At 43.2% G+C, this 25,733-nt stretch overlaps 1 protein-coding gene across 2 annotated transcripts; it reads left to right on the plus strand.

The window, feature by feature from the left end:
* The first annotated feature begins 6 nt into the window (after positions 1–6).
* Positions 7–25,516, plus strand: ptpn20 (protein tyrosine phosphatase non-receptor type 20). 2 transcript variants are annotated; one of them, XM_070977625.1, is made up of 47 exons: positions 7–381; positions 2,965–3,112; positions 3,328–3,491; positions 4,259–4,324; positions 4,423–4,602; positions 4,763–4,838; positions 5,460–5,540; positions 5,722–5,797; positions 6,110–6,263; positions 6,510–6,581; positions 6,792–6,966; positions 7,089–7,224; positions 7,335–7,473; positions 7,577–7,729; positions 7,996–8,181; positions 8,298–8,460; positions 8,571–8,835; positions 8,930–9,009; positions 9,450–9,527; positions 9,647–9,754; positions 9,890–10,006; positions 10,161–10,369; positions 10,623–10,724; positions 11,301–11,394; positions 12,005–12,090; positions 12,632–12,803; positions 13,273–13,484; positions 14,032–14,130; positions 14,233–14,762; positions 15,072–15,708; positions 15,823–15,993; positions 16,105–16,279; positions 16,369–16,579; positions 16,667–16,704; positions 16,985–17,071; positions 17,832–17,893; positions 18,296–18,457; positions 18,533–18,782; positions 19,035–19,144; positions 19,322–19,404; positions 19,829–19,965; positions 20,073–20,221; positions 20,539–20,629; positions 21,888–22,222; positions 22,330–22,545; positions 23,179–23,241; positions 23,338–25,516. In XM_070977625.1, exons 2-47 carry the CDS (start codon positions 2,989–2,991, stop codon positions 23,446–23,448), a joined length of 7,185 nt encoding a protein of 2,394 aa, XP_070833726.1. In that variant the 5' UTR covers positions 7–381; positions 2,965–2,988; the 3' UTR covers positions 23,449–25,516. The 2 variants fall into 2 exon arrangements, with proteins under 2 accessions (XP_070833726.1, XP_070833725.1); XM_070977624.1 differs by lacking the exons at positions 7–381; positions 2,965–3,112; positions 3,328–3,491; ... (34 more) ...; positions 18,533–18,782; positions 19,035–19,144 and having other exon boundaries at positions 19,320–19,404; positions 19,724–19,965.
* The last annotated feature ends 217 nt before the right edge of the window (positions 25,517–25,733 follow it).

The raw sequence follows: 25,733 nt of genomic DNA on the forward strand, positions 1-25,733 counted from the left end.
CCTTTGGGCGTCAGACGGATTAGTTATATCGGTCTATCTGATCTCACGCAACCCGCTATTGGTGGCTCTGACCTGTCGCTGTCAAACCGCGAGGCTAATCCAATTAAGTGTTTAAAGACGAGACGCTAAGAATAGCGCCAATTACAGTAAAAAGTTTCAGATCTTCAGCGTGGTGCCGGGGGCGACGGAGCACACGAATGGGGCACCATGCATGTATAGTTAATGTCATTGATGAATTACCTGCCAGAGCGGAGCAGCCTTTACCCAAAGGACGTCAAAGCAGCAATGCGATGATCACAAGGATTATTTTGGATCCGTGGTGGGAGCAGTGAAGATAACACACAGGATCAGACCGCTGACATAGGTTACATATGGTACCAGGTAATGTTTCCGAGCTGTCCTTTATCATCTTCCTCCTTCTTACAGTGCTGTTTGACGATTTGGTGAATTGAGGTGTTCGTGTTTAGATTCTGTTCATTAACCAGAGATTTCAGATGTTTTCACTCCAGGTACTAACCGTAGCTAAACATTCACAGCACTGTGCTGTGATTTACCTTTAAGGGTCATAAACTGCATAGTAAAGCCTTCATATTCAGGCCTGTGTCGACAAAGATCATCTTGGTGAAATCTGTTGTCTGTTTAAGGCTCACTTGTGTTGTAGTTATATAAATCAGACTCCGGCCATAAGTAGCTTTATTGTTCATACCATCATACTTTTCCTTTGGTGGTACATGATTGTGGGAATGTGTTGTCACTTTGTGCTGTAGTGGGAAAGAGAGACCTAGATCCTGAAGAAGCATGCTGTCCCAAATTTCCAAGAATCCAGCACAGCTTCTCCTCTGTCTCTGTCTGTGTCATGTGGCTGTCTGCTTCATGGATCAGGAAGGTGGTTTTGTCTCTAACAGGATAATAAGACTAGTTGTTGACTGGTTCATTCAAATCCTGGCGTGCTCTGCATTTTAGTCCAAGCCTAATGAATAGCAGGATGAAGATGCTCTTACTCTCAGTGAGCCAAGGAGAAAAAAAAAACATAGGTATAACATGTCAACTGGTGCATTGGACATGCATCAGATTGTTAGATGTGGAAAAAGAGTTGGTTCAAGACAGCAAAAGTCATCCTGGTATTGCACGAAAGATCTTTTAAATGGCTTTCTTTATGCTCTATAAATACATTTTAATGATGAAGTTGCAAAGGTTGTAGTTATAGGGAATGCAGATGCTGCAACATGAACTTTAATGATGATGATGATGGTGACAGAAAGCAGGAGAGGTCAGACTTGATCCAGCCAATCGGCCAGTCCAAATGTAGAGGTAAAGGCCATGCTGTTATATGCACAACACAGCTCCTTCGCGTTTTTTACATTTTTGCCCAGAAATCCAGTGAACCATGACAGTCTGGCATCGATATAACCAGGATTCTGTGTTCCAGTGGCCTTACACCTGTGGACAGACCACTTTGAGGGAGAACAGCTGCTGAAGTTTTGCACAAGAGTGGATGGCTGGGAGCACCTGGCAGGGTTCCTACTTTCTTTTTCGATCCTTTCTGCATCATAACAGAAAACCAGTGTGCAGGGATACAGTAGGATGGTTTAATTTTTCTCACAATAATGGTTTAATCACTGGATTAAATGGCCTGGTGCAGTTTAAGGAAGCCCCAAAACCCCACAGCTTCACTGGTGTTTTCATTTTGTTTGCCACACACTCAGTCTTGTATGACTTTCCTTGTCCACAGTCTGGGTGTCACAAGCCAAGGATAAGTTCAGTTTAAGTGAAGGATTTAATCAGGCCTGGAGTAATTGGGTTGGTGTGTGTCAGTGGAAGTATGCTGCGTTTAGTACAGTATGTGGTTGGTTGTGAGTAGCCTTTGATGTTTGGGTTTCATAGCACAGTCACAGTGTTATTCCCATGTCCTCCAAACTTTATCCGTCTGAGTTTGGACATGCAGTAAAAGGTTTTGCAGACTTTTAAACATCGATGTGTTGGAGGTATTGCTGCCCTCTGTGACAGCTACTAATGGAAATGTTCATGCTAGTTTTTACAGTTGACCTGAAATGGCATTTTCTGTTCATCTAGACAAAAATACAGTTTTTTAGAAAACACGGTTCATTCTCAGAAAGCATTGATCTGAATGAGATAAATATTCTACTGTGGGACTGGTCCAGTTGGAATGTATGCACCTACGTCATCTAATGTCCTTTAATATAAACTACATTTGTCAAAATAACCTGATTGAAAAGAGAAGACCAAACTAAATGCATAATATAGTCAAAATTATATGTATTATACATGTTATATAACTGATGCATCGCAAAAATCTGAACGTTCAAAGTTAGAAAGCTTGTTTGAGATTCCTGTAACATCTTTCCTCTGGCTGCTCAGGTTTCTCCCCTCCCCACACACAGCTTCTCAGCCGTATATAGCTGTGGAGGTAAAAGCAGTATGTGACAACAAACGAACATGGGATCATGACACAGTTGCTTTGGTGCCAAAAGCACAGCTCCCTCAGACCTGCCTTCAGAAGAAAGCCTATTACACAATGGGAGGAGCAGAGAGAGCGAGAGGCAATGAGACTAATGGACTAAGATGATCTAATCAGAGTGCAGTGCACAGGACTGTCTTTTTCTCAGAACTATCTCTCATAGCAGTCACCGAAGACAAAATACTGTTGACAGGCTGTGTCAACAACAGTGATAAAGTGCCGGAGAGATGTAAAGATGATGCAGAAATGTGTAGTGACTGTGATGTGGGGGTGACAAGCTTGACACCCAGCAGAGAACCGCAGCTCTATGTAGAGCTTAATTTAACAGACATGCAAGACAGTCATTAAACTCCTGATGTTTTCATTTGGAGACGGAAAAAACTCTGTTCAGACTATCACCTTGAACAGAGGCCCTAATAAGTGATGATCTACGTGTGTGTCTTGTATGCATGTGTGTGTGCGCTGCGTGTGCGTTACGTCCTCAGGTGCATGCTTGGAATGTGTGCAGGATGAGCAGCACATTTGTCACATTAGCTGAAGTACTGGAGGCTCGAGGGGGACCTCTGCTGGAGGAAGAGGTCTGGTCCCTGCTGCTGGGCACTGCAGAGTCTTTAGTGGATGTCTCCTATAAGGGTAAAACATTTTAGCTATCCTCTTCTTCTAATAGGCTCACACACATCATACCTTAATGCCATGACCACACCATTGTGTTACTGCAATATAAATGCAACATAAACATTTGAATTTATCTGTGCAGTATTTCTGGTTCACTCAGTGTGAGTTTAGCGTACAACTGCACCAGCAGAATCATAAATATAATGGACTTCCTACTTTCTTTTTTTTTCCAGGTCACAACAATATGTGTAATATCATAAGCCCCACCTCCTTGCTGTTGTCAGCCACTGGTACCTTAGCATTTAAGAACTGTGGCCTATCAGATGAGGTATCCACCTTCACTGCTCCAGAGATGCTGCAGGGCCGTGCCAGCTCAACCAAACCTGCCATAGAGAGGGTCAGTGCACACATCCTCATACCTGTCCTAACGGCTCATGTAGAAGTTGATGGCAGACTCGTAAGACACTAGAGAGTAATGAGAGAGAGAGAGTTTTTATCAGTAACTCTAAACAGTTGTCACATCCTACTGTGATACGCTGATGTGTCTTTGGAGTGTAAAGTCTTGGAGCTGAAGGACGACTGAGGTGTGAGCACGCCATCTAGTGGCAGAGAATGGGAACCTCTGCCCTGAATTCTGCACTTCAGAGCTCAGATTTATCGTCATAGGAGTAGAATGGACTCTAATTAAAATGTTTGAATAGACAGGAAAGTTATCAAACATATGTACGTTTGTCTCACACACATTTATGTAATCTGCCTCCATAAACCCTTCATATTCATAACCACAATATGCCCCATTTATATAACCCACATATAGATACACATATATGTTAAAAAATTTGCCTTTAAAAGCTGCAGGAAATGTCACATCTTGTGTAATACAAAACAACTGTGGCTGTGTTCGCAACCAATACACAATTAGACATTCTGGCCACACACATAGTTCATATCATTTCTGTTCATATCAAAGTATAATGTTAACCATTGATGCTCATCTTAGGGTTTTCGCTATGGTGCAAGTGTTCAATACAAATTATTATTGAAAAGCATATGATTAAGCACAAACACAAGTAATACATGTAAGTAAAAGTTAATGGATTATTTTCTCATTATGGCAGTATTTCTAATCTGTCCTGTCATTAATGAATTCATTTTGTTGTGCAGATGCTGGTGTATTCACTGGGTATGACTCTCTACTGGTCAGTTGATTTTCACCTACCTCAAAATCAGGTGGGAACCCCTGATACAAAGCTGTCATTATTAATTCAGCACCATCACAGTCCCACCCCTCTATTATTGCAATGACTTTCCATTCTCATTCCTCTCAGCCAGTCCAGTTGAGTGACCATCTAAACAGCCTCCTCCTCAGCATGTGTGAGGACCTGGCCCACCGCAGGGCAAATCTCAACTCCATCCTGGAAGCCTGCGAATCTCATCATAAAGCCTCCACCCTGCCGCCGCCCGCCAAAGTCATCAGACAGCTGGTGGAGGAGGTTTTTCATGAATCAGTGAGTCTAGATAGCCACCTACAGTATGTTCCTGTCTGCAAGCACTTCGCCTTCTCTGCAGGCCGTTGAGTAACAGAATTTAAAGGCGTACTGCATCATAATCCACAAAGTGAAAAAAAATGAATATGATTGTAAATAGTAGTGATTTCTTTCCCTTCAGATGGATCACGGCTCTCTGCCAGACGGTAACGTCCCTTTGAGCGGCAGGAGCCAGATGATCAGAGAGAGACTTCATGGTGAGCATGCACATTAGAGTCCGAGGCATCACATAAGAGAGTAGAAAGCTGAGCTGAAATCTTTGATTGCATAACACTGGGAAACCTTCTAGGATGACCACCAAACAGATCTTTGGTTACCTCACTGTACATCAGTATGTTTTGAAAAGAATGCAGCTTATTTGAAATGTCCATTTTTCACAATATGCTTTACAATGTAGGTCATGTGTGCCTCAGGACTTTGGCTGGCACTTAAGAGATGATACAAATAAGGGATATCACTGAATCAGAGTTACTATGTTCTGGTATGAACAATACTCAGAGAAAGATATTTGCAGCCTAATTTTGTGCAACTTGAAAATAAACTTAAAATATGTGTATTGCTCTGCATTTTACAGAACGTAGTTGTAGTCATTGCTCTTTTGACCTAAGATTGTGTACAGGTAAACAGGATTAAAATCTTAACCTAAAGCAAGTCCAGGATTAGGGACCTGTGAGAGCCAATAATCAGAGTGTGGACACTCCAGGCTAAACTCTGTGCTAGCCTCAGCTCTGGCCAAACATCTCAGTGCCTCTGGGCAGCACAGAGACGGACAGAAATCAAACATCGCTGTCATCTTTCATCTCCTACCTGGTTGACAGGAAAGAGAGGGCCTTTTTCAGACTTCAGCGACGGGAGTGCTGAAGGGAGAAGATATTCAACGGACTCTGACTCAAAGTCAGGTACGTGTGTGAAACCAAAACTGGAAACAAGACACAGAAATGGTGGAAAGAAGGAAAACTTAACTGCTGTCAAATGTATTTGTTTTGTGTCCACTTGACAAAACTCATAGTTTTCATCAATAACCTCTTTTTAATGTGTGTTCCAGCAGTAAGATGTGCTTATTATATGCCTGCTTTCCAGGGAGTTTACCTCAGAGACCTTGGAGGCAAAGGCCAAGGAGCTCTCCCACACCGTTGTACCAATCCTCTTTAGACAGGTTTGTACCATATGCATGCATGCTTACACACCATCACCACTAATACTGTAGTTAGACGAAGATTCCTCAACTATTAGAGCAGTGTGTGTGTGTGTGTGTGTGTGTGTGTGTGTGTGTGTGTGTGTGTGTGCGTGCGTGCACGTCAACATAAATAAATCCATCCACTTCTCCTTTCATGTTTCCACATTGTCCGTAGTGACTTTGAGGGGACATGACATTGTCTCAGAGTTTGACTTTTCCAACTTGTCTGCAAAACTATTACACAATCCGTCCCCCCCACCCCCCCACCCCCACTCTGCTCTGTCCCCTCAGACTCCCTCGTGGGGTTCGTCACAGGGACAGCAACTGCAGCTGGCTTGGTAGGAGCCCCCATCACGACATCTCTCCCAAAACATCAGGCAGATCTCACAGTCCTTCCATCACCTTCAGTGAGTCCTCACTCAGCCTGAGCCAGAGGAAAGCTAAGGTAAGATATATTTTTTCAAATTTTCAGTGGTATAAATGCAACAGAAATTGTTTTGTAGAGCATAAACTAAAAATGCATGCTGATACATTCTACCAGTATCATACTGGCATACAGTATTTTAGTGAGCTGTGGAGGAATTAGTGCAGATGAGGGTATGTCTGTCAATTCAATATTCCTTTATTTTAGAGAAGGACAAAGTCACATGTGTTGCTGCTTATTTATATCATAAAATGTTTGTTTCGTCAGGCTTTGGGTCCTGAGTTCGTCAGAATGCCAGATGAACAACAAATTGTTCTCGAGCTTCCAGGATCCATTGTGGTAAATTTCTGCTCATCTCATCAGGATCAACTTTAAAGCAAACTGCTGCTTTTTTCACTTTATTTGAACTTGTCCTTTCTTGCATCTAAAATGTCTGTTTACATAATTGCATGTACATTATTTGTGTATCGATGCACGTGTATGTGAGTGTGTCTGTCGGTTTCTTCATGTCCTTGTGTGTCTCTGTTTGTTTGTGTGTGTCCACCACAGTCCAGAAAGGGACGCTCTTGCTCGTCTCAGAGAGAAGTGACTGTGGTGCTGCCTAACGGACAGTACGTGGTGGTTCGCTGTGACATTAAGTCCAAAGCTAGAGATGTGTTTGATATGGTGGTGGCTCACGCAAACCTGGTGGAGCACTTCTACTTTGGTCTTGCCTTCCTTGATGGTAAGAGGACATATTATGTGGGACCTTATCTATGCGTTGATTTCTTTTCTTTATGCCTGTTTTGTTGTTTCAGTCACTTCAGAAGTCTGAGGTTAAATTGGCTCTTCTCTGTCATTCTGCAGATGATGAATATTTCTTTCTGGAGCATGAAACAAAAATCTCCAAAGTTGCACCTGACAGTTGGAAAAAAGGGCACATATCCTCCTTTTTGGTGTTTCTTCGAGTCAAATATTTTGTTGATGATATCTCCTTCATTTTGTGAGTACAGCACTGGTGTTTTAACTGTGTTGTTAATTTATTTCTAGAAACACATAGTTTAAAAAAACATTTCTGCTTTTTACTTGATCATTTTTTTTCCTGTTTCCTAGGCACAGACTGACTCGTCACCAGTACTACTTGCAGCTGCGGAAGGATATCTTGGAGGACAGGCTTTACTGTAATGAGGAGACAGGCTTATTTCTGGTTGCTCTTGCTCTGCAGGCTGAGTTTGGGGATTACATGCCAGAGGTGCAGAGGACACAAAATGTTCACCTCACATCTTTAAATACCAGCATCATCTTTCAGCATGTGTCATAGCTGCACATTTTGTTGTTTTGTGTTTCTTTTTTAGCTGTATGGTAAGAATTATTACCAGCCAGAGCATTATGTGTCCAAGAGGATGCTAGAGAAGCTGGCCTTGCCCACTGTCAAGGAAGAGTTGCCAAGACTACATGCAAGTCATGCCCAGATGCTCCCTGAAGAGGCAGAAACGGAGTACCTGAAGGTGTTCAGACTACTGATGCATCCACTCACACACACTCGCTTTGTTCTTTGGTTATTTTTTCACCTTGCACTATGCTAAAGTGATAAAGCTATGTGCACTTGTTATTACTTTTAATGTGATACCTCTACTGCTACATTTCCTGTACATCTGAATGAGTGTTAATAATAATAATAATAATAATAATAATAATAATAATAATAATAATAATAAATGCTTACAGTTTAAAATTTAATGCATATAATATGTATAAAATATGAACCCCTCAGATTGCCCAGCAGTTGCCAGAGTATGGGGTTATGTTCCACCGTGTGGGGAGAGAGAAAAGACCAGTGGTGGGAGAGTTGGTTTTGGGGGTCTGTGCCAAAGGAATCATCGTGTATGAGATGAAAAACCACGGCCGGACTGTCACCCGGCGCTTCCTCTGGAGGGAAACTGATTCCATATCCACTGGGGTAAAAAAAGAAAGAGCCTTTTCAGTCAAATTTTACTATATAAGGTATTACTTTGCACATCTCACTTTATTATGAAGCTCAGAGTAGATGTAAGCTGTCTTGTGTCTGTCTTTCAGCGGCGTAAACTGATCATAGAGTGTGGTGGGCCCAGCGGGAAAAAGCACAGTTTTGTAACAGAAAGCTCAAAAATAGCACAGTACCTGCTGAACCTCTGCTCAGCACAGCACAAGTTTCATAGCGAGATGACGTCACGGCAACTCAACCACACCATGATACCAGGTGGGAAAATTTTAGCGATTCTGGAGAATGCATTGTTTTCTACCTTTAAAATATTGATATGTATTAAAGGATATTAAAGAATAAATAATGATTCTCCTCTGTTTCTCCAGATGAAAACATGGATAAGTACATGTCTGTCTACCGGGGTCGTAACCTGAACCTGAAGCGGATGTCCTGCTCGGAGGGCATGTTGAACCACGTAGGTTTGGCACCTGGTCAAGACTCCCTCTCCAAGTCCTGTGACGACCTGACTGCCAAGCTGGAGGCACGGCTACGCCAGCAGAGGGAGATGAGGAGAGAGATGAGCAGGGACCTGAACAAGGAGCTCCCTGAAACAGGAGACTTCAGGGACGTGAAAGAACGACAGTGTTGGAGGTATCCCTCGATGATAAAACCATTCATACTCTTCATTTTTGCTGTGAACCTGAAAGAAATAGCTTTGTAACACAACTGTGCATGTGTGTTGTAGCACTCCAGAGCCGATTCCCAGAATGATGTCCAGTGTCTCACTACAGAAGCAGGACTCTGACGCGTCCTCCTCTATACGAGGTGAATAATTTTTGTGAACACATAAAAAATAGGTGGCAGATTAAAGAAAGAATCATCATGAAGCATTTTTAGCCTGGTGTTTGGCCACCAAGATCCTCTTCAACATCTTTGGCATTTTCTTTCTCTTCCCATTTATTGAGGCTTTTTTTTTAAATTTGTCACTCAACTGTATGTTACAATTAGGGTTTCCAGCTAACACTCTCATGTCACAACAAGACTGTTTTCCTCATGTGTTCAGGTCTTATTCCACAGTCCTAAAACATGCAGTTTAGGTGTTTTGGCAAATCTGAATTACCCATAAGTCTGAATGTGTTTGTCTGTTTATGTGAGCTAACCCTTTGTTAGACTTTTGACCTGTCCTTGTGATCCTGAACATGGTAACCAGGTATAGAAAGCATATAAATGACCCCTTTACCGCATGTACAACACGTGCTTTGCAGTTGATACACCAACCAGAACCCCACCAGAGAGAGAGATAGTCTGCGTGAACCTGAAGAAAGATCCTAAACTGGGCTTTGGTGAGTTTATTGAAGCAGACTTGCTGTGAACTTGATGTAAAATTAATGAGCAGACCGCCGCGTATCTGATTCTTTAACAAGGGGCTTTTGTCTTCACTTCCTCTCTGGTCCCATTTCAGGCTTTGTAATAGTAGGCGAGGACAATACAGGTAAACTTGACCTTGGGATCTTCATTGCTTCCATTGTGCCTGATGGGCCTGCAGACAAAGATGGACGAATCAAACCTGGTACAAAGCACCAACAATGGGAACTGGGAGCACAGACACTAGTTTACAACTTAGCATGCAACATAACACACCAAACCTGGGTTGCACATGGCAGCCTATAACAAGAATTTTGCAGTGATTTGCTGTTTTTTCCAGGTGGGCGCCTCATCTCCCTGAACAAAATTAGTTTGGAAGGAGTAACATTCAGTGATGCTGCTGCCATCTTACAAAACAGCCCTGAGGAGGTGGAGCTGATTGTGTCCCAGCCGAAACGTAAGATCTGCTCAGTGCTTTCTCCTCTGCAGGCACAGTCTGAGAAGTCCATAAATCATGCAAATACTCAAAACTTACTGTCAAACCATTACTATGTTCAGTTATAACACTTAAAACAACTCATACTTATCCCATCTGGTTGTTTTCCTATCAGAGTCTCTGAAGGACAGTAAGAGTTCCTTGAGTCAGAGTACTCTTGGTCTGGCGTTGGAGAGGGGCTTTGGGTCACAGACCACACTGAGTGGCATTGAGTACCGCCCTGCCATGGAGGAGCTGGAGGAGGCCATGACTCTGTCCAACATGGCAACCCCAAAACAGGGCAAGAGGCTTCACATTCCTGTGGTGCGAATACATGACGCCCAGGTTAGAGCCGGCACTCAGCTAACTGAGGTTAGAGATAAGTGACTTTGTTTCCATGGAAGAGAAGTTGTCAACATGAACTCAAAGCTGTTCAAAGAGTTCAGCCAGTGCTAAGTGTTTAATGGGTTAAGTGCAATGATTAATGTCATGAAACTCTTGAAGTGATGTCATTCACCTGCATGAGAAGAGTCTTGAAAACGCTATCCTTTCCTCATTTTTCTCTTTCTGAAACTAAAACTTTTGTGGTGTTTTTCAGGATGTGTGTTCCAGATCCCCATCTATCCTAAGTCTGAAAACTGAGGAGAGGCTTATAGTGGAGCTGAAGAAAAGCAGTGGTAGCCTTGGCATCAGTGTTGCTGTGAGTGGATCATGTCCCTTTTATTATACAGCATGTGCCTTATACAGTCAGTCAACAGTTTATTAGGTACAATTAGCTAAAATTAATGCAAATGCAACATTCCTGTAATAAATACTACCTTCAATGTTCATTTTTGTTGAAACTATTTTTATGTAGTTTTTGGTGTTGCCCAATTTAAAAGCACAATTTAAAAGCACCTAAAACTCCATCCTCCCAGATGAACATGCACTCAAATCAATAACAGTTCAACTTAAAAAACAAGCAACTCTATAGGGGTTCAGATTAGCTTTGATTATTTTCTCCACGCCCCCACACGCAGACTTCTGTGTCTAGGCAGAAATTTGTCTGACACATTCCAGTGTTGACATATTGAAAGTGAAATGTGCCAAGAACTCAGTGACAGATCAGCTCAGGAAAACCAATTTACGGGACTAAATTGGAAAGGCCAATAGGTAACAAGCTATGATGCACAGTAACTTGGATCCCTACATGCTGAGTCACTGACATTTCCAGGGTTACTTGAGGCCTGTGACATTGACTAATAACCTTTTTGTCATATTTTTTTTTTTCTAATAGGGAGGAATAAACACCAATGTGCGATACGGAGGCATCTACATCAAGAGTCTGGTGCCTGGAGGTGCTGCAGAGCAGGACGGGCGCATTCAGATCGGTAATGTTTTTGTCATTTCAGTGTGTGATCAGGTGGAAGACAAAAACACACAGGGCTCTGCAAAAGTTTGATCTGGTGCCGGATGGTCACTCAGCTTCTGAGGGCAAACAGTCATCATGACAAGTCGTCAAATAGACATCATCAAAGGATACAATGATGATATTGTGAAATATGTACCACGTCCGTCACAGACCTCAGCCATTTTGTTAGCTTGGGGCTGATCATCATAAAAGAGCACAAAGATTTCTTAACTTCTTTCAAGAAAATATGAAAGAACTGAATGTGGAGGTTAGGAATGTGATCCCTGTAAGTTGACAGGTATAAAAAGTAGTAGAGGAAAAAGCATTTTATGATTATACTGACATTGTTTTTTATTATGTCAGCTATGTGTATATGGCTGTGCCACTGGAGCAGCTGTGCTGCTTCAGTGTCCGCTTAGCTCATGCTTCAGTGGGCAGGAACGACTTTTAGATTTGTTGACATGCCCGTCAAACACACACACACACACACACACACACACACACACACACACACACACACACACACACACAGACCGTTTATGTATTGACGTTGCTAATGATGATGAGATTTGTGTTTGTGCATATGACAGGTGACAGACTGCTGGAGGTTGATGGGTCTAACCTGAGGGGCGTGACTCACCATCAAGCTGTCGAGTGCCTGAAGAGGACCGGGGAGGTATATACACTCACACACACACACATATCCACACACATACATGCACTTGCAGGAAAACACAACTATGCACAAACATACTCTCTCTTTTGCTGATATGATGGCATTAATATCAATGTAAATCTCTTCTCCACAAAAAACTGTTTTAAACAATGTGATTATTTCCAGTGTCGTTGTTACCAGAGTCTAGGGTTCAGGTCCAATTTCCTGTCCTCAGTCAATGTTGATTTCCTTCAGTTGTGATGACAGTCCTTCCCTAACCTTATTGAAGTAGTTTTACGTACCTAATCTTCAACCATAAAGGGAAGAGAGATTATGAACTCTCATATGAGATATCGTGGAATGCACACTTTTATCATTAAGTTGCAGAGATTTGTTGGACCCTTAAGACGCTTCGACCCTTACCTATAATCAAGAGAAGCTTTTTCAATTCACTCCATTTAAAGCTGATTATGAAAATGCACAGTAGCTGGAAATACTGTACATGTGGAAGTGTAAACGACTGAACATATAAAAGGGGTGTATGTGCATCGGTTTCCCATAGGTGGTGACCCTGCTGTTGGAAAGGGAGCCTGCAGTAATACTGGAACCCAGACCTGACTCACCCTGCCCCCCTTTGGCCCACAGTCCATCACTTGCACAGCCCCCCAGGAGTGAAGTCTCCATGGAAACGACCTTGAGTGTTCGAGCCAAGGACTACAGCTTTGTGACTGATGGTGAGAGGGGAGAGGAAGGGGCGCACACACTCATGAAAGAAAAAAAAAAAAAGAAAAGGCACACACACATACACAAATACTTGCACACATGGCCCTGAGGTGACTGTGAGTCATCTGACAGCTACATTGTGGTTGCTGTCATCCAGAGCTGATGCTCCCTCAGTCCCCCCAAGACTGCATGCACTGAAACCTTGAAGCTGCCTGTGCAGCTTAGTTTAAGGGACGGTTCCTCAGCCTTCTATTCTTTACTGGAAATGGTCCAAAAAATGTGAAAAGGGCTTGCTTTTTAAGTGATTGGAGACATTTCTGCAAAATTGAATGCCTCTGATATGAAGATATGTGTGTCTGGGGGTTTGATAGACATTTGTTTTTTTTATCACAATCCAAATCACAGCCCCCATTGCAAATTAAAGATTACACAACGTACATTAATGCTCCAAGATTCCCCTCCATCTCTCCTCTTTCCTAGAAAACACGCATGAGGTGGTGCTGAGGAAGAGTTTGTCTGGCCTGGGCTTCAGCTTTAACATCTCGCAGCTGCGCTCGGGGCCAGACCGTGGCAGCGTGGTCCGCATCAAACGTCTCTTCCCGGGTCAGCCAGCACTAGAGAGTGGCCTCCTGCGAGAGGGAGACATCATTCTGTCAGTCAACAAAGAGCCTCTCAAGGATCTCTCTTACCAGGTAGGGTTTGAGACTATTTAAAACGATTATTAATCCTTACATATTCAGATCAGTGAATTTCCATATTCATAGATAGGGCTTGTTTGTTGCATTTAAGTGGTTTTGTTGTGGCTGTAGTTTTGTTTCCAATGTAAAAAGGTGGATGCCTAATGTGGTCAAAAACCTTAAAAGAGTAGACTGGTTTTTAAGGTGCTGACTACAGCCTAAAAAGAACTAACTTTGTTCATTAAAGCAGCACAGTAGGTGATTTTGGTCTGAATAGGCTGGTGAGTGTGTGAGCAGCTCCAGTCGCCCTGCTCTTTCTTAAGATCTTGACTACGTCATTGGTTCACTAATCCTTTAATCTCATACTACTCAAAATAGCAAGCTGGTTGTGTCATAGCATTTGATGTGTCATTTAATCTTTTGTGTGCTGCCAAGGAAGGCAGTCACACAGGTGCATTTAAACATATAACAATTAGATTTAACACAGTTGTATCTTTCTGAAGCTGTTCCCAATCCCTCGATACTCTCCTGCACCAACACAAAGTTTTTTGTGTTGTTTCAGAGGGTTTTGTTCCTGCTACGTGGAGCTCCTTTTGAAGTTCATCTACTGATCTGCCGACCAGGTCCTGGAGTACCATATGATGTAGATGACAACACTCTGGTGAGCTGACACGCAGACCTGGTGCACACACACACAGAATAAAAACACCAGTTAGACCTAGTAATCCTTACGGATTGTCTTATCTCCTGTCTGACTCTGTAGAGTCCTGCACTCTTCCGCGAGGTTCGATCACGGTCTCTGGACATCCGACTAGGAGAGGACTACAGCCAGCTCCTTAAGTTTCAATATGATGTTAAAATACCTGCCCAGAAGCAGGGCCCCACCCAGGAGAAAGATGTGACCAACACAGAGGAAAAAAGCCCAGAAGCTCCTGCAGCTGCAGCGCTCTCAGAGACAGAGGAGAGTGTGGACAGTGAAGTACAGGCCAACCAGCCTCCCCCATCTCCCCCTCGCTCACCCCCATCGCCCACCTCACCCACATCGCCTCCATCACCAGTCTCGCCAGCCTCACCTGCCTCCCCGGCATCACCTACCTCACCTACCTCACCTCGTTCTGGCTCTCCACCGGCTCCACCAGAGTCACAACCAAGTGCTGGGAAACCAGAGGAGCAACAGGAAGTAGAAGCAAAGGAGAATAACAAGGACGGGGAGGAGGTGGCTACGACAACAAACTCAACTGTGATGCTTATGGATGTCTGTCCTAAGACTGCTTCGAACTGTGTGTATGCCAGGTAACGTGTCAGATGTAGATACACATGAAAACTATTACATATCACAGTTATTAAAATCTTTATATCAATGATTCCTGTCTTCAAGCCTGCCAAGTGTTGTTAATATGTCCCTATTGCTTATCTTCAAATAGTGAACCATTAATTTAACTTGAAATGGAACTGCTTAATTATTTCTAAAAATGTTTATTTCCAATTTTATTTTACTTATGTTTTTTCTATCATATTTGCGTGTTTAAGTCCAACCTATACAGCATTGTTTTTTTAAATATTGTACACTGTATACAGTTTGTACTGCTTGTTTATCTGCAGTGGAGTCAGAGAGGAGGCAGATGGAAGTATGACCTACTGCCTGATGGGTAATGGACTGACCATCATGGCAGATGAAGAGTACCTGACCATCAGCTCCACATTGGACCCTCCTCACAGCCTTCCTTCCAGTCTGCCCACTCACACTCCGACAACCAACCTCACAGCCCTCCAGTCTCAAACCTCCAACAGCTCCTCCAGTTTCAGCTCTCAGAATCCAAACCTCATCCCTCACGTCCCCACTACCGCCATCTCGCCCCTCAACCTCTCTTCTGACACCTTGACCACTTGCTCCCTGGCACACCCGTCTCAGCCTCTCACAACCCAGCCACCGAAAGCCAAGCACCATCCAATCCAGCAGGGGCTTCTTCCAAGTCACTACAAAGTCATCTCCCAGAACGGTAGGCCTATGTTGCCTCCACCCCAGCCTCCTGCTCCACCGCTGACCCCCATCACAGCCCAGGTCATGTCCTCCGTGCCTCACTGTGCCAGTCCACCTGCCCCGACGCTGCCCCCTGCGGTGCTGGTGCCTCCTGCCCAGAGCCACATACAGCTGAGGGAAGAACCAGAGAAAAAAGAAAGGGAATACAAGGATGATGATGATGAAGAGGATGAGGAGGAAGAAGAGAGTCGAAGGAAGGCAAGTTTGTGATGTTCTGCGTTCTTTACTCACTTTGTGTTTTCCAATGTTTTTTTTTTTTTTTGAGAATTTCTGTAGCTGTTAAATAAATTGCCATTGCTTCTTGCCTTTCAGGGATTGGTGAAAGAGTTTGAGCTGACCGTGGTTCTGACCAAGTCCAGGAACGGAAGCTTTGGGTTCACCATCACGCGAAGCAAGCTGGACAACTGCTACTACATACAGGAAATACTGGACAACCCAGCCAAGGCAGATGGACGACTCAGAGCAGGAGACCGGCTCATCACAGTCAGCATAAACACACTCATGCACACACACATTCCTGCCCATTTAAAAACATTGTGGACTGTTTGTTTTGACCATGTCCTGATGAATTCCTTCTGTGGCATTTGTTTCCAGGTAAATGGGCATGATGTTACTAGTGTTGCAGATGATGTTGCCATGACGATTCTTAGGTCATCTCCTCGTAGGCTGAGTATGACCCTGGGGAGGGCAGTTACCAACCTGGTGGCCCCGCCTTCCTGTGACAGCCTGCCTGACATAGTTCTCTATAAGACAACCTCAGGACAGCTGGGTGTGGCACTGCACATATTTTCACACATTTAAAGGACACATCACTAGTATTATTTGATTTTATTTAATATATGTGTGTTTCCTCCACAGGCATAAAGTTGACAGGGGGCATCGGCAGTAAATGGCAAGGCATCTACTGTCTGGAGGTGGTGCCAGGCTCCCCAGCCAGCGAGGAGGGCAGCGTCCAACCCAGTGACAAGATCCTCTACATCTGCGGCAGGTGCACGCTGGGAATGACCCTGGAGGATGCAGTCAAGGCCTGTGAGATCGCACCTCGTAAAGTTAAACTTAAAATCCTCAGGTATGTGCCCGTAAAGGCTGGAGAGATAGTCACTGCACTGGGTTTGTTTTTGTCTTTGAATGACTCTACTGTTTGTGTCTGTCACAGAGAAGACCAGCCCGTGACCCCCAAGGCTAAGTGGAATGGTAAGGGCCTCTGAAGGATTTATGGGATGGTTTATTCTGCTTGAGTTAACCCGAGGATACATAAACAGCATCGTTGGGTTGTTATATGCACTGATGGATTGCCTAGAAACCAGATATGTTTGTGCTCAACTGAACAATGATAATTTAAGTTCAATCATTACCAGAAAGCAGTCTGAGTTCTGAGAAGACAGGAAATTAATTCAGATTTAGCACCTGTGATGCAAAAGTTCCCTTGTACAATATTTAGTAATGCATTTCTAAACAAGTTTTCCTTTTGCAGGTCTGTTTGACTGGAAAAGGGACAGGAAGTTCTTTGCTCGTTTTGAAGAGCCTGTCTCTCCAGAGAAAGATTCTCCTACCGAAGACAGTGAGTTTTTTCTTTCTGTCCCTAATTTATTCCTCCTCCAAACTTTCACATGTTCTCTGAGCACCATTACTCTTTCCCTTTCACCCTTGCTTGTTGCTCCTTTGTCTGCGTGAAGCCGGAGCTCGGTGCTGAAAGATAGCTCTCTTTGCAGCTGTGTGTGTGTGTGTGGTGTGCAGGTGTGTGTGTGTGATCTGAATGCTGACAGACAGATCCTGGGCTCTCACAGCAGGATTAATAATTAGCAAGCTTCAGGCCCTCCACTGGTGTATTGGACTGCAGGGCTATAGCCATCGCGGGCACACACACACACACACACACACACACACACACACACACACACACACACACACACACACACACACACACACACACACACACACACAGTGCCATACAGCCAGTGGTCTACAGGACAGGTAGCTCAGTTGCCTGGTGATGGTGCATGTAGCAGTAAGGGACGGTGGAGAGGGTCAGTCTGAAAAGACCGACCTCGTTCAGCTGTCATAGAAGAGTTGCACCCATCAACACTTCTCTTTCAAAATGGCCGAAGAGGTGGGAGGTTGGTGTGTGTTGTTTTTTTGTCTTTGTGGCTGTTACGGAAATTTCATTGGCTGGAAATGGGCGTATGGATGGAAACTGGTACAGAAGGGAACTTCCATTGTTAGCTTAAGGCCTAAGTCCAGACGCTTCCCCTTATTGAGCTTTTACATCACTTTCACTGGTTTGATCAATGTGCGTTTAACACATTATTTTGTTTTTCCAGTCGAAGCTGTGTGTAGGACTGCTGGAAATTTCAGATGTCTCTCTCTCACCCAGGAGCACGATGTAAGTGTCGGAAAATTTTATTCCTCCAAAAGCTCATTCTTTGTTTTGTACCCCTTCATTTTGGCATCTCTTCCCAGCTCTACCTATTCTTTTTCTTAACTGTACATCTTTTCAAGTGTGTGTTGAAACTACACTGTAACATGAGTCTACTGTGTGTCAATCTGCAAATGCATTCTCTGCTGGGGGGGGGGGGGGTCACTGTCTGCATGTGTGTGTTTCTGTGTGTGCATGTCTGTCAGGCATTCTGTACACCTGACTCATGTATTAACAACACAATGACATTTTTTCTGCAGAATATAAAGTGCCCCTGTAAATAGAATAGAGTAACATAAACAGACACTCTGCCCTCATCCTCCAAGTTCTCTTCTTCTTTCTCCTCCTTTTCTCCTGGGGTCCATCCAGAGTTGCATCATGCAAGTGGAGTTCACAAAACCAGAAGGAGGAGGCCTTGGCTTTGCTTTGGTTGGGGGAACCAACGGCAGCATGCTCAGAGTGAAGGAAATCTGCTCTGGTGGAGTAGCTGAGCAGGACGGTCGGCTGAGAGTTGGAGATATTTTGTTAGAGGTAGCCCATCATGCATCTTGTTTGTTTTAGTACCCGCGTAGTGAGGAAAACCCTGACGCTCAGTGTCTGTTCTAGGTGAACGGAGTGATTGTGTCTGGGCTGAGCCACAATAAGGTGGTGGATATCCTGCGTAAAGCGGAGGGCACTGTGCAGCTCACCATCTGCAGAGACATCTTGCCCCTCACCTACTCCGAGTCACCCACACCGCCCAACATGTCTGCTCAGACTGAAGCTATTTTAGCCGAGCAGCCGGCGCCTGTGTCCAGCCCTGATGCCTGTTCCTCACCTGACGTCATACTCAATAAGCCAGTTGAGCACCCCCCTGGTACGATCACAGACAGCTGTCTTTCCTTTTACTGTGACACTTTGACGTTCTGATCTGGTAAAATCACAAAACAATTAAGAAAGAGACAGCACCTGGCATAAATTACTATGTTGTATATTCATACTTAATTAGAGCTATGCATTGAAAACATTTTTTAGCTTTGTAAAACATACTATAGACACAAATGCTGTGTCTTTTACATGGCCAGCATTAAAAAAAAAAATTGCAATTTGCCTTGATCCATTGTTTCAGAGGCGATGTCAGACCCTGTTGTCAATGAAGCTGGTGTCTTCCTTACCTCCCCACCTCCTCCACCGCCCCGACGACTGACTGTTGTGACAGATGAAATGGCAGTTAAGGAGGTAACATGTACCTTAACAAGTATACACACACAAGCACATGAACTACAGTGTAGTAATTCTGATGTAAACTTCTGTTTGAATCTAATCATACCCCTCCTGACCTCTTTACTAACATCGACCACTAACATCTTCCTCCTCCCGTCTGTTGCCTCCTCTGGCTGCTTGTCTGTGGAACAGGAGAGCTGTAACAGCACCCCTTCTCATCAAGCTTGCTGCCCTTCCCTCAATGTCACTGACATGTTGCATGGAGCTTCTGACAGGTAGTACCCTCCCAAACTACTCACCTCTTGTCTATTATCTACTTATGGTCTCTCCTCTCCCTCTTCTCCATCTCCTCCTCCTCCTCCTCCTCCTCCTCCTCCTGCTCCTTCTTTAGTTTTGGTCTGCTGGTGTTCCACTCCTAACCACAAGGAGGCAGCAGAGAGCAATGAATGACTCACCATCCAGGGATAAATGCTCTTGCTTATGGCCAATAAACAATACTATAACAGTTAGGAAGTGTATCACACTACACTCTGTAGCTTAAAGTACAGTAGAAGCATACAGATATTTTAGCCTCTTGTCTATACTGTATTTTAGGTGGAAAAGTCGCAGGGAAAGGAAGCTCAGCCTTGCATGATTTCATCCCCTCCTACCGAAGAATAAAAATGGTCTGGTCTCACCCCTGCCCCCTGACTCCCCCAGGAAACAATTTGTGACCAAACTTTTGGACCAGTCCTGCAAAGACATCCGGAAAACCAAGTCAGACGGCTGGAGCAGCGAAGAAGAAGAAGATGATGTATTTGACACCACCACTCTGGAAATGACTTCACCCCAAACAGGTGTCTTTTCCTCTGCTCTTGCGCCGATGTGCCAGAGTGAAAATTGTATCAGTGCTGAGCAATACAAGCAACCCTTGTCCATCTCTTTTTCTCTTTTGTTTCTTCAGGCCCACCCATAGTATCAGAGGAGGAACTGGCCAGTTTAGCTCTCATTAGCCCCGCAAAGACCAGCCAGTATTCAGGCTCCAGGGTCAAAGCTCTCATCCAGATTCTGCAGCATCAACTGGATCAGCAGGAACTGATCAAAGAGTTCATGGTGTGTAGGTGTTATCATGTACACATTTACCAATCATGTAAATCATAGTTGTAAAATTGCTAAAACAAAGGGTAAAACTATGCATTGATCAGTTAATCTGCCTTTTCCCACATTGATCCTGACATTAGAACTATGTAAACAAGTTTATTATAACATATGCTGTGAAAGAAAAGCAGCAAAACAAGACACTCACACACAAAATCATCTGTCATTATTAAAACATTGCAGTTGTATACTCTTTTTATGTACAGACACACTATGATGCAGTCGCACTGTTTGAAGTGATGAAATGTTCTTCTCATTTTTTGTCATTTCAGGCTCTGGAGCATCTGAAGCCCTCTGACAACTGTCTGGTGGGAAAAGCCCCCGAGAACAGAGATAAGAACCGTTACAGAGACATCCTACCTTGTAAGTCTGAAAGAGGACTTCTGTTTACTTTTACTTTCAGAATCTAAACTTTTACTTTCTCTATGTGTAGAAACCCCTGTGCTTCATTTATGTTCCCCTATTGGAGTTTTTTATTGGTGAGCTAAGCTTGTAAAGGCCAGATACTCACACACTTGGCATTTATAGGAGGGCCTGTTTGTTAGCTTTTTACTTAGGTGCTCAGTTTAAGCTGACCGAAAGTTCTTCACTGAAAGGAGTGGAGATATTTGTTTACAACACTTAAGTAATGTCTGCACAATAAATAATTTCTGAAATTACTATCAATAATTCACTGGTGCTGCACTTGTAATTTTCTTGGAGTCAGCCAAGTATGTAATGATGAAGAAGCTGTCATTTGTTCCAACCTTGTAATTATTTGGGATTTATATTTTTAATAAATGAAGCAGCATCAGGAGAACATAATATTGCAAGCTGTGTTATTAATTTGAATAACAGGGGGTAAACAGAGATAGTGTGTGTGTGTGTGTGTGTGTGTGTGTGTGTGTGTGTGTGTGTGTGTGTGTGTGTGTGTGTGTGTGTGTGTGTGTGTGTGTGTGCGCACCCCGCAGTGCAATGCTTAAGTTGTGGTTGAAGAATCATTTATCACTAGGAATGTCCTTAATGTAAACCTAACTGGAAAAAACTCATGTACACAAACACACACACGAGCGTTTACTTAGCGACTGTGATGAAAAAGACAGTGACCCCCAGTGGAATACCATTGCACCTCACCAAATGCCTTGTTGCCGGCAGCCTGTCACAACTGCTGTTTGTTCAAAAGGTCTAGAAACAGAGCATGTTATTTACCGATCTGATCCATTGCCTTAAACTGTTTTATTTAGAAAGCTGATTTCCAGTCTGTGGCTTTTTTGACCTCACAAACAGGGTGGGGGACTAACCCAGAAAACATTCCTAATTGCCTTCGGTCTATCACCCCCTCTCATCATCAACAAACATCTTCACAGCACTGGTTTGTTGAGCACGACTCCAGACCTCAGAGCTATTTACTTGGCTTTATTTACTGTACACGTAGATTTTGTACTTTTGGCACAACAACAAGGTAAGCAGTGTTTGTTGTTTAGGATCAAGAGATGAATGGATTTATCAAACATCAAAAAACATGAGGAATGTCTGTCGTTCTGTTTATGGAAGGATGATGCTGCAAGTGTAATTTGTTTATTTCAATTATGAATTCATGCAATTAAGGCTGTTTTTTTTCACTGCATCTTTCCCCGCATAGATGACAAAACCCGTGTTGCCATTGGAGACAACCAGGACTACATCAACGCCAGCTACATCCGCATGCAGGTTGGTGATGAGGAGTTCTTCTACATCTCCTGCCAGGGCCCTCTGCCTTCCACAGTGCCGGCTTTCTGGCAGATGATCTGGGAAAGCAAGTCTGACGTCATTGCCATGATGACCCAGGAAGTTGAAAGGGGAAGGATAAAATGTCACAAGTACTGGCCAGAGAGGCTGGGCATGCCTCTGGACACCAGCAGGTACCAGCTTCACCTGGAGAACCAACAGCACCTGGAGTATTTTCACATCAAGGTCATCCGCATGGTGGAGACAGAAGTGAGTGATTTGTGAGGAATAGCTGCCTGTCTGATGTTATTGGTAATGTTATGGTTCACTCTCAACTTCAAAATTCCTTTAACTCTCAACTTAAACTGTTATTCCAGACTGGTGAGACCCATTTTGTCCGTCACCTGAAGTTCACACACTGGCCTGACCACGGTGTGCCGCACAGCTCCGAGCAATTGGTCCGCTTCATCCGCTACCTGAGGGCGTTGCACCACAAGGGACCAGTCACCGTGCACTGCAGCGCCGGCATCGGACGCACAGGAGTTCTCATCTGCACCGACATTATCCTCAGCCTCATTGAGAACGATTTGCCTGTGAGTGGAAGCCATTTTGTTAGCTTTACCAATAGGTTTACCATACAGTTTTTGTATTTTTAGCTATGCTACCAGCTCGAGGGATGGTGGTCTCATCAATTATCAGATGGATTGCCATCAAAATTTGGACAGATATTGATGGTCCCCAGAGGATGAATCCTAGTGATTTTGGTGACCCTCTGAAATGTCTGACATGAAATGTCTCAATAGTTGTTGGATGGGTTGGGTTATCCCCCGACTTTTTGTCTAGCGCCATCATCAGGTCAACATTTTAATTTGCCCAATACTTGGCTTTATGACCAAATATGTGCAAAACTGACATTCCCGTCAGCCTTAGCTGTTCATTGCTAACACAAAGGCTAAGATTTCAGTCCTAGCCGTGCAAATGTTAGCATGCTAACACACTGAACTAAGATGGCAAACATGGTAAACATGATACCCACTAAACATCAGCAGATTAGCATGCTGTTGTTAGCATTTAGCTCAAAGCACCATTGTGCCTAAGTACAGACTCACAGAGCTGCTGTAGAGTCTTAATCTTGTTAATTTATTATTGATATTTGGAATAAATTCAATCACAGACTAGTCCACATGCTTCAATTGAGCCTAACAACCCTCTGTCTCTGTCTTCAGATTAATGTGAGCGACATCGTAAAAGAAATGAGACTTCAACGGCATGGGATGATTCAAACCAAGGTCAGTGCCAACAGAAGGGTTAAAGGTCAAAGTCCAAGCTTTTAAAAAATTACGGTTCCGAAAAGCTAGACATGTCCTTTGTCTCTTTCTTTTTAGGAACAGTATCTCTTCTGCTACAAAGTCTGGTTGGAGGTTTTACAGGGCATTTTACAGCTTCACGGCAACCAATGGCAACCAGAAAGTCCCCGAGACCACAAAGTAGTTTGAATGTTCCCACCTCCAGTTCAGCTACCTGCAAAGCACAGACGGCGTTTGGGTAACCACGTGGAGTCCATCACAGCACTGACTGGTGGTACCTTTTTCTTTGGTTGTAGTTATTTTAGTTAGCTATGAAACCTGTACTTTTTCTCTTCTCCTCCGTTTTGATACTTTGTGTTGAGGCCTATTGTTTAGTTACAATGACTTCAACTCTACTTTTGTTTTTGTTTTTTGTCCTTGTATGTGCTCTCGGTGCTGTGATTATATGACAATTTAATTTAGATCACTGAGGTTGTTTTGCCTTTTCAGGCTTAGTGATTTGCCTTCTGTCTCTAGCATTTTTTATTTTTATTTTGTGTCATTCTTTGAATGTATATCATTTATTTTTCTCCATGTCATGTAAGTCTCAAATTGCATTAATTTTAAGTCACTTTGCATGGAATTTAAAATCTGGTAATATCCACATCTTTTATCTGGCAGTAATGTCACTAATGTCATCAAAGTGCACAGTAGGATCATCATACCAAAGGGAGTATCTGTTTGTAACCTTGATGAGTACAGTATCATTTGACTAAGCATTGTGTTATCATTTCATTAAGTGCATTTGTACCCTGAAGAAAAGGGCATTAGCAAAAGAACACTATTGATTTTTCAGTTCATCATCTAAGGAAATGAAAAGAATCAAGTGCCTTGGGATGACTCACACCGCTTGCTCCACACTGACCCCGAGCCACTTGTCACAAGAGGTCCGGGATGAAGAGCAACAAACTGATTTGAGAGCAGCCGGCAGTGGTTAGATTGAATGTGCTGCTTTCAGTCTGTTAGCGGTCTGAGGTGGATGTTTGGTTGATCCACACCAGAGGAGGATTACATTTCATCTTTTAGTTAGTTAAGTTCTATTTTAGAAACAATGTGAAGTTTGCACACCGCCTGTCCATCTTTTTTTGTTTGTGGGCCCATTTTATACAAAACCCTATCACAACGAAAGTCTTACTACACATAATCACACCTTGCACATCCTAGTACAGATAAAGAATGACTGAACATAACAAACGTTTGGATGAATTCATAAATTTTCAATTAACTCTTTTATTAAAACTTGGACGAGGCACGAACATTAAATATTCAGATTCTTTTGTAAAATGTACAAAACTGACTTAAATATAATTTCAGTAATTCGTTGCTGGGCTTCTCAGTGTTTTTTGTTATGAGGCAACATCCTTTATCTGTATTCCATAGCTATTTTAATACAAACTCAGCCAAAAATGCAAAAAATATTATGAGGTTTACAAACTTTCCATTTTGCCACTTTAGATGTATATGATGTACAAAGCAACAGAGCTGCATCTCCAGATCAAAGATGATTTATAGCTGCTGGTTTGAACCTCAACCTTTGGATGTACTAACTGCTTGTAAGCTTTGTTCTTTTAGCTGCTTTTAGCTGCACAGACACACACACAAACACAAACACACACCAGCTCTCTTATTGCATGCAGACTCTAAAGTACACAAGTCTGAGCCTGGAGTTTGACTAAATGACTTGAACATGATCAAAATGTGGAATGTAACAAAGCAATACTCTCCATGAGGAGAGGCGATCAGAATGTCAACCTCTTACCGAGAACATCTTCCAAACTGTTTGGAGCATGTTGGTAGGACATATGCGGTACTGTACCTTTGCCATGTGGATGGCTTTGCTGAGCCATCAGCCTCTGTACTGTGTATGCAACATCTTTTCATTCACTGCTGGTCTGCTGGTTTCCAGCGATAGGTAACCCTCTGTTATGTGCAAGTTCACGTTCTGTTTGAGATCCTGCTGCTGTTTTTCTCCCTCAGATCTTGGAAAATGATCATTCTTGAAAGAACAAACAAAAGCACATTTTGCATTCATCTGTGAAAATGCATCTTGTACAGTCAAGCAAGTGCTTCTGCAATAGCATTGTGAAATGTAATAACCCTTAATTGCACAACTGCTTACTTATGCTAAATTAATATCCTGTCACTGTACAAGCCACTATGTAACCAATAACTGAGGACAGTGTAATACCTCTCTCTTTAATTAAAAACTATTCTGAAACTTGTTTGCATGTTATATGACACATTTTGCCCCCTTGACTCTGAACACAACATAACTCAATTTGAACAACGGAATAAGAGCAGCAGAGTGGGTTTTCCCCGACGGCACACATAGAATGGAGAGCCGGAGGCGGCCCTAAATCTAATTCCACTGAGCCCCCTCTCCACTTTTACTGCAGGGTATACTCCCTCTCGGGTTTTACTGCAGGGTAAATAAG

Source organism: Chaetodon trifascialis, chromosome 13, assembly GCF_039877785.1.
Source record: "Chaetodon trifascialis isolate fChaTrf1 chromosome 13, fChaTrf1.hap1, whole genome shotgun sequence".
NCBI classification, from domain to species: Eukaryota; Metazoa; Chordata; class Actinopteri; order Chaetodontiformes; family Chaetodontidae; genus Chaetodon; species Chaetodon trifascialis.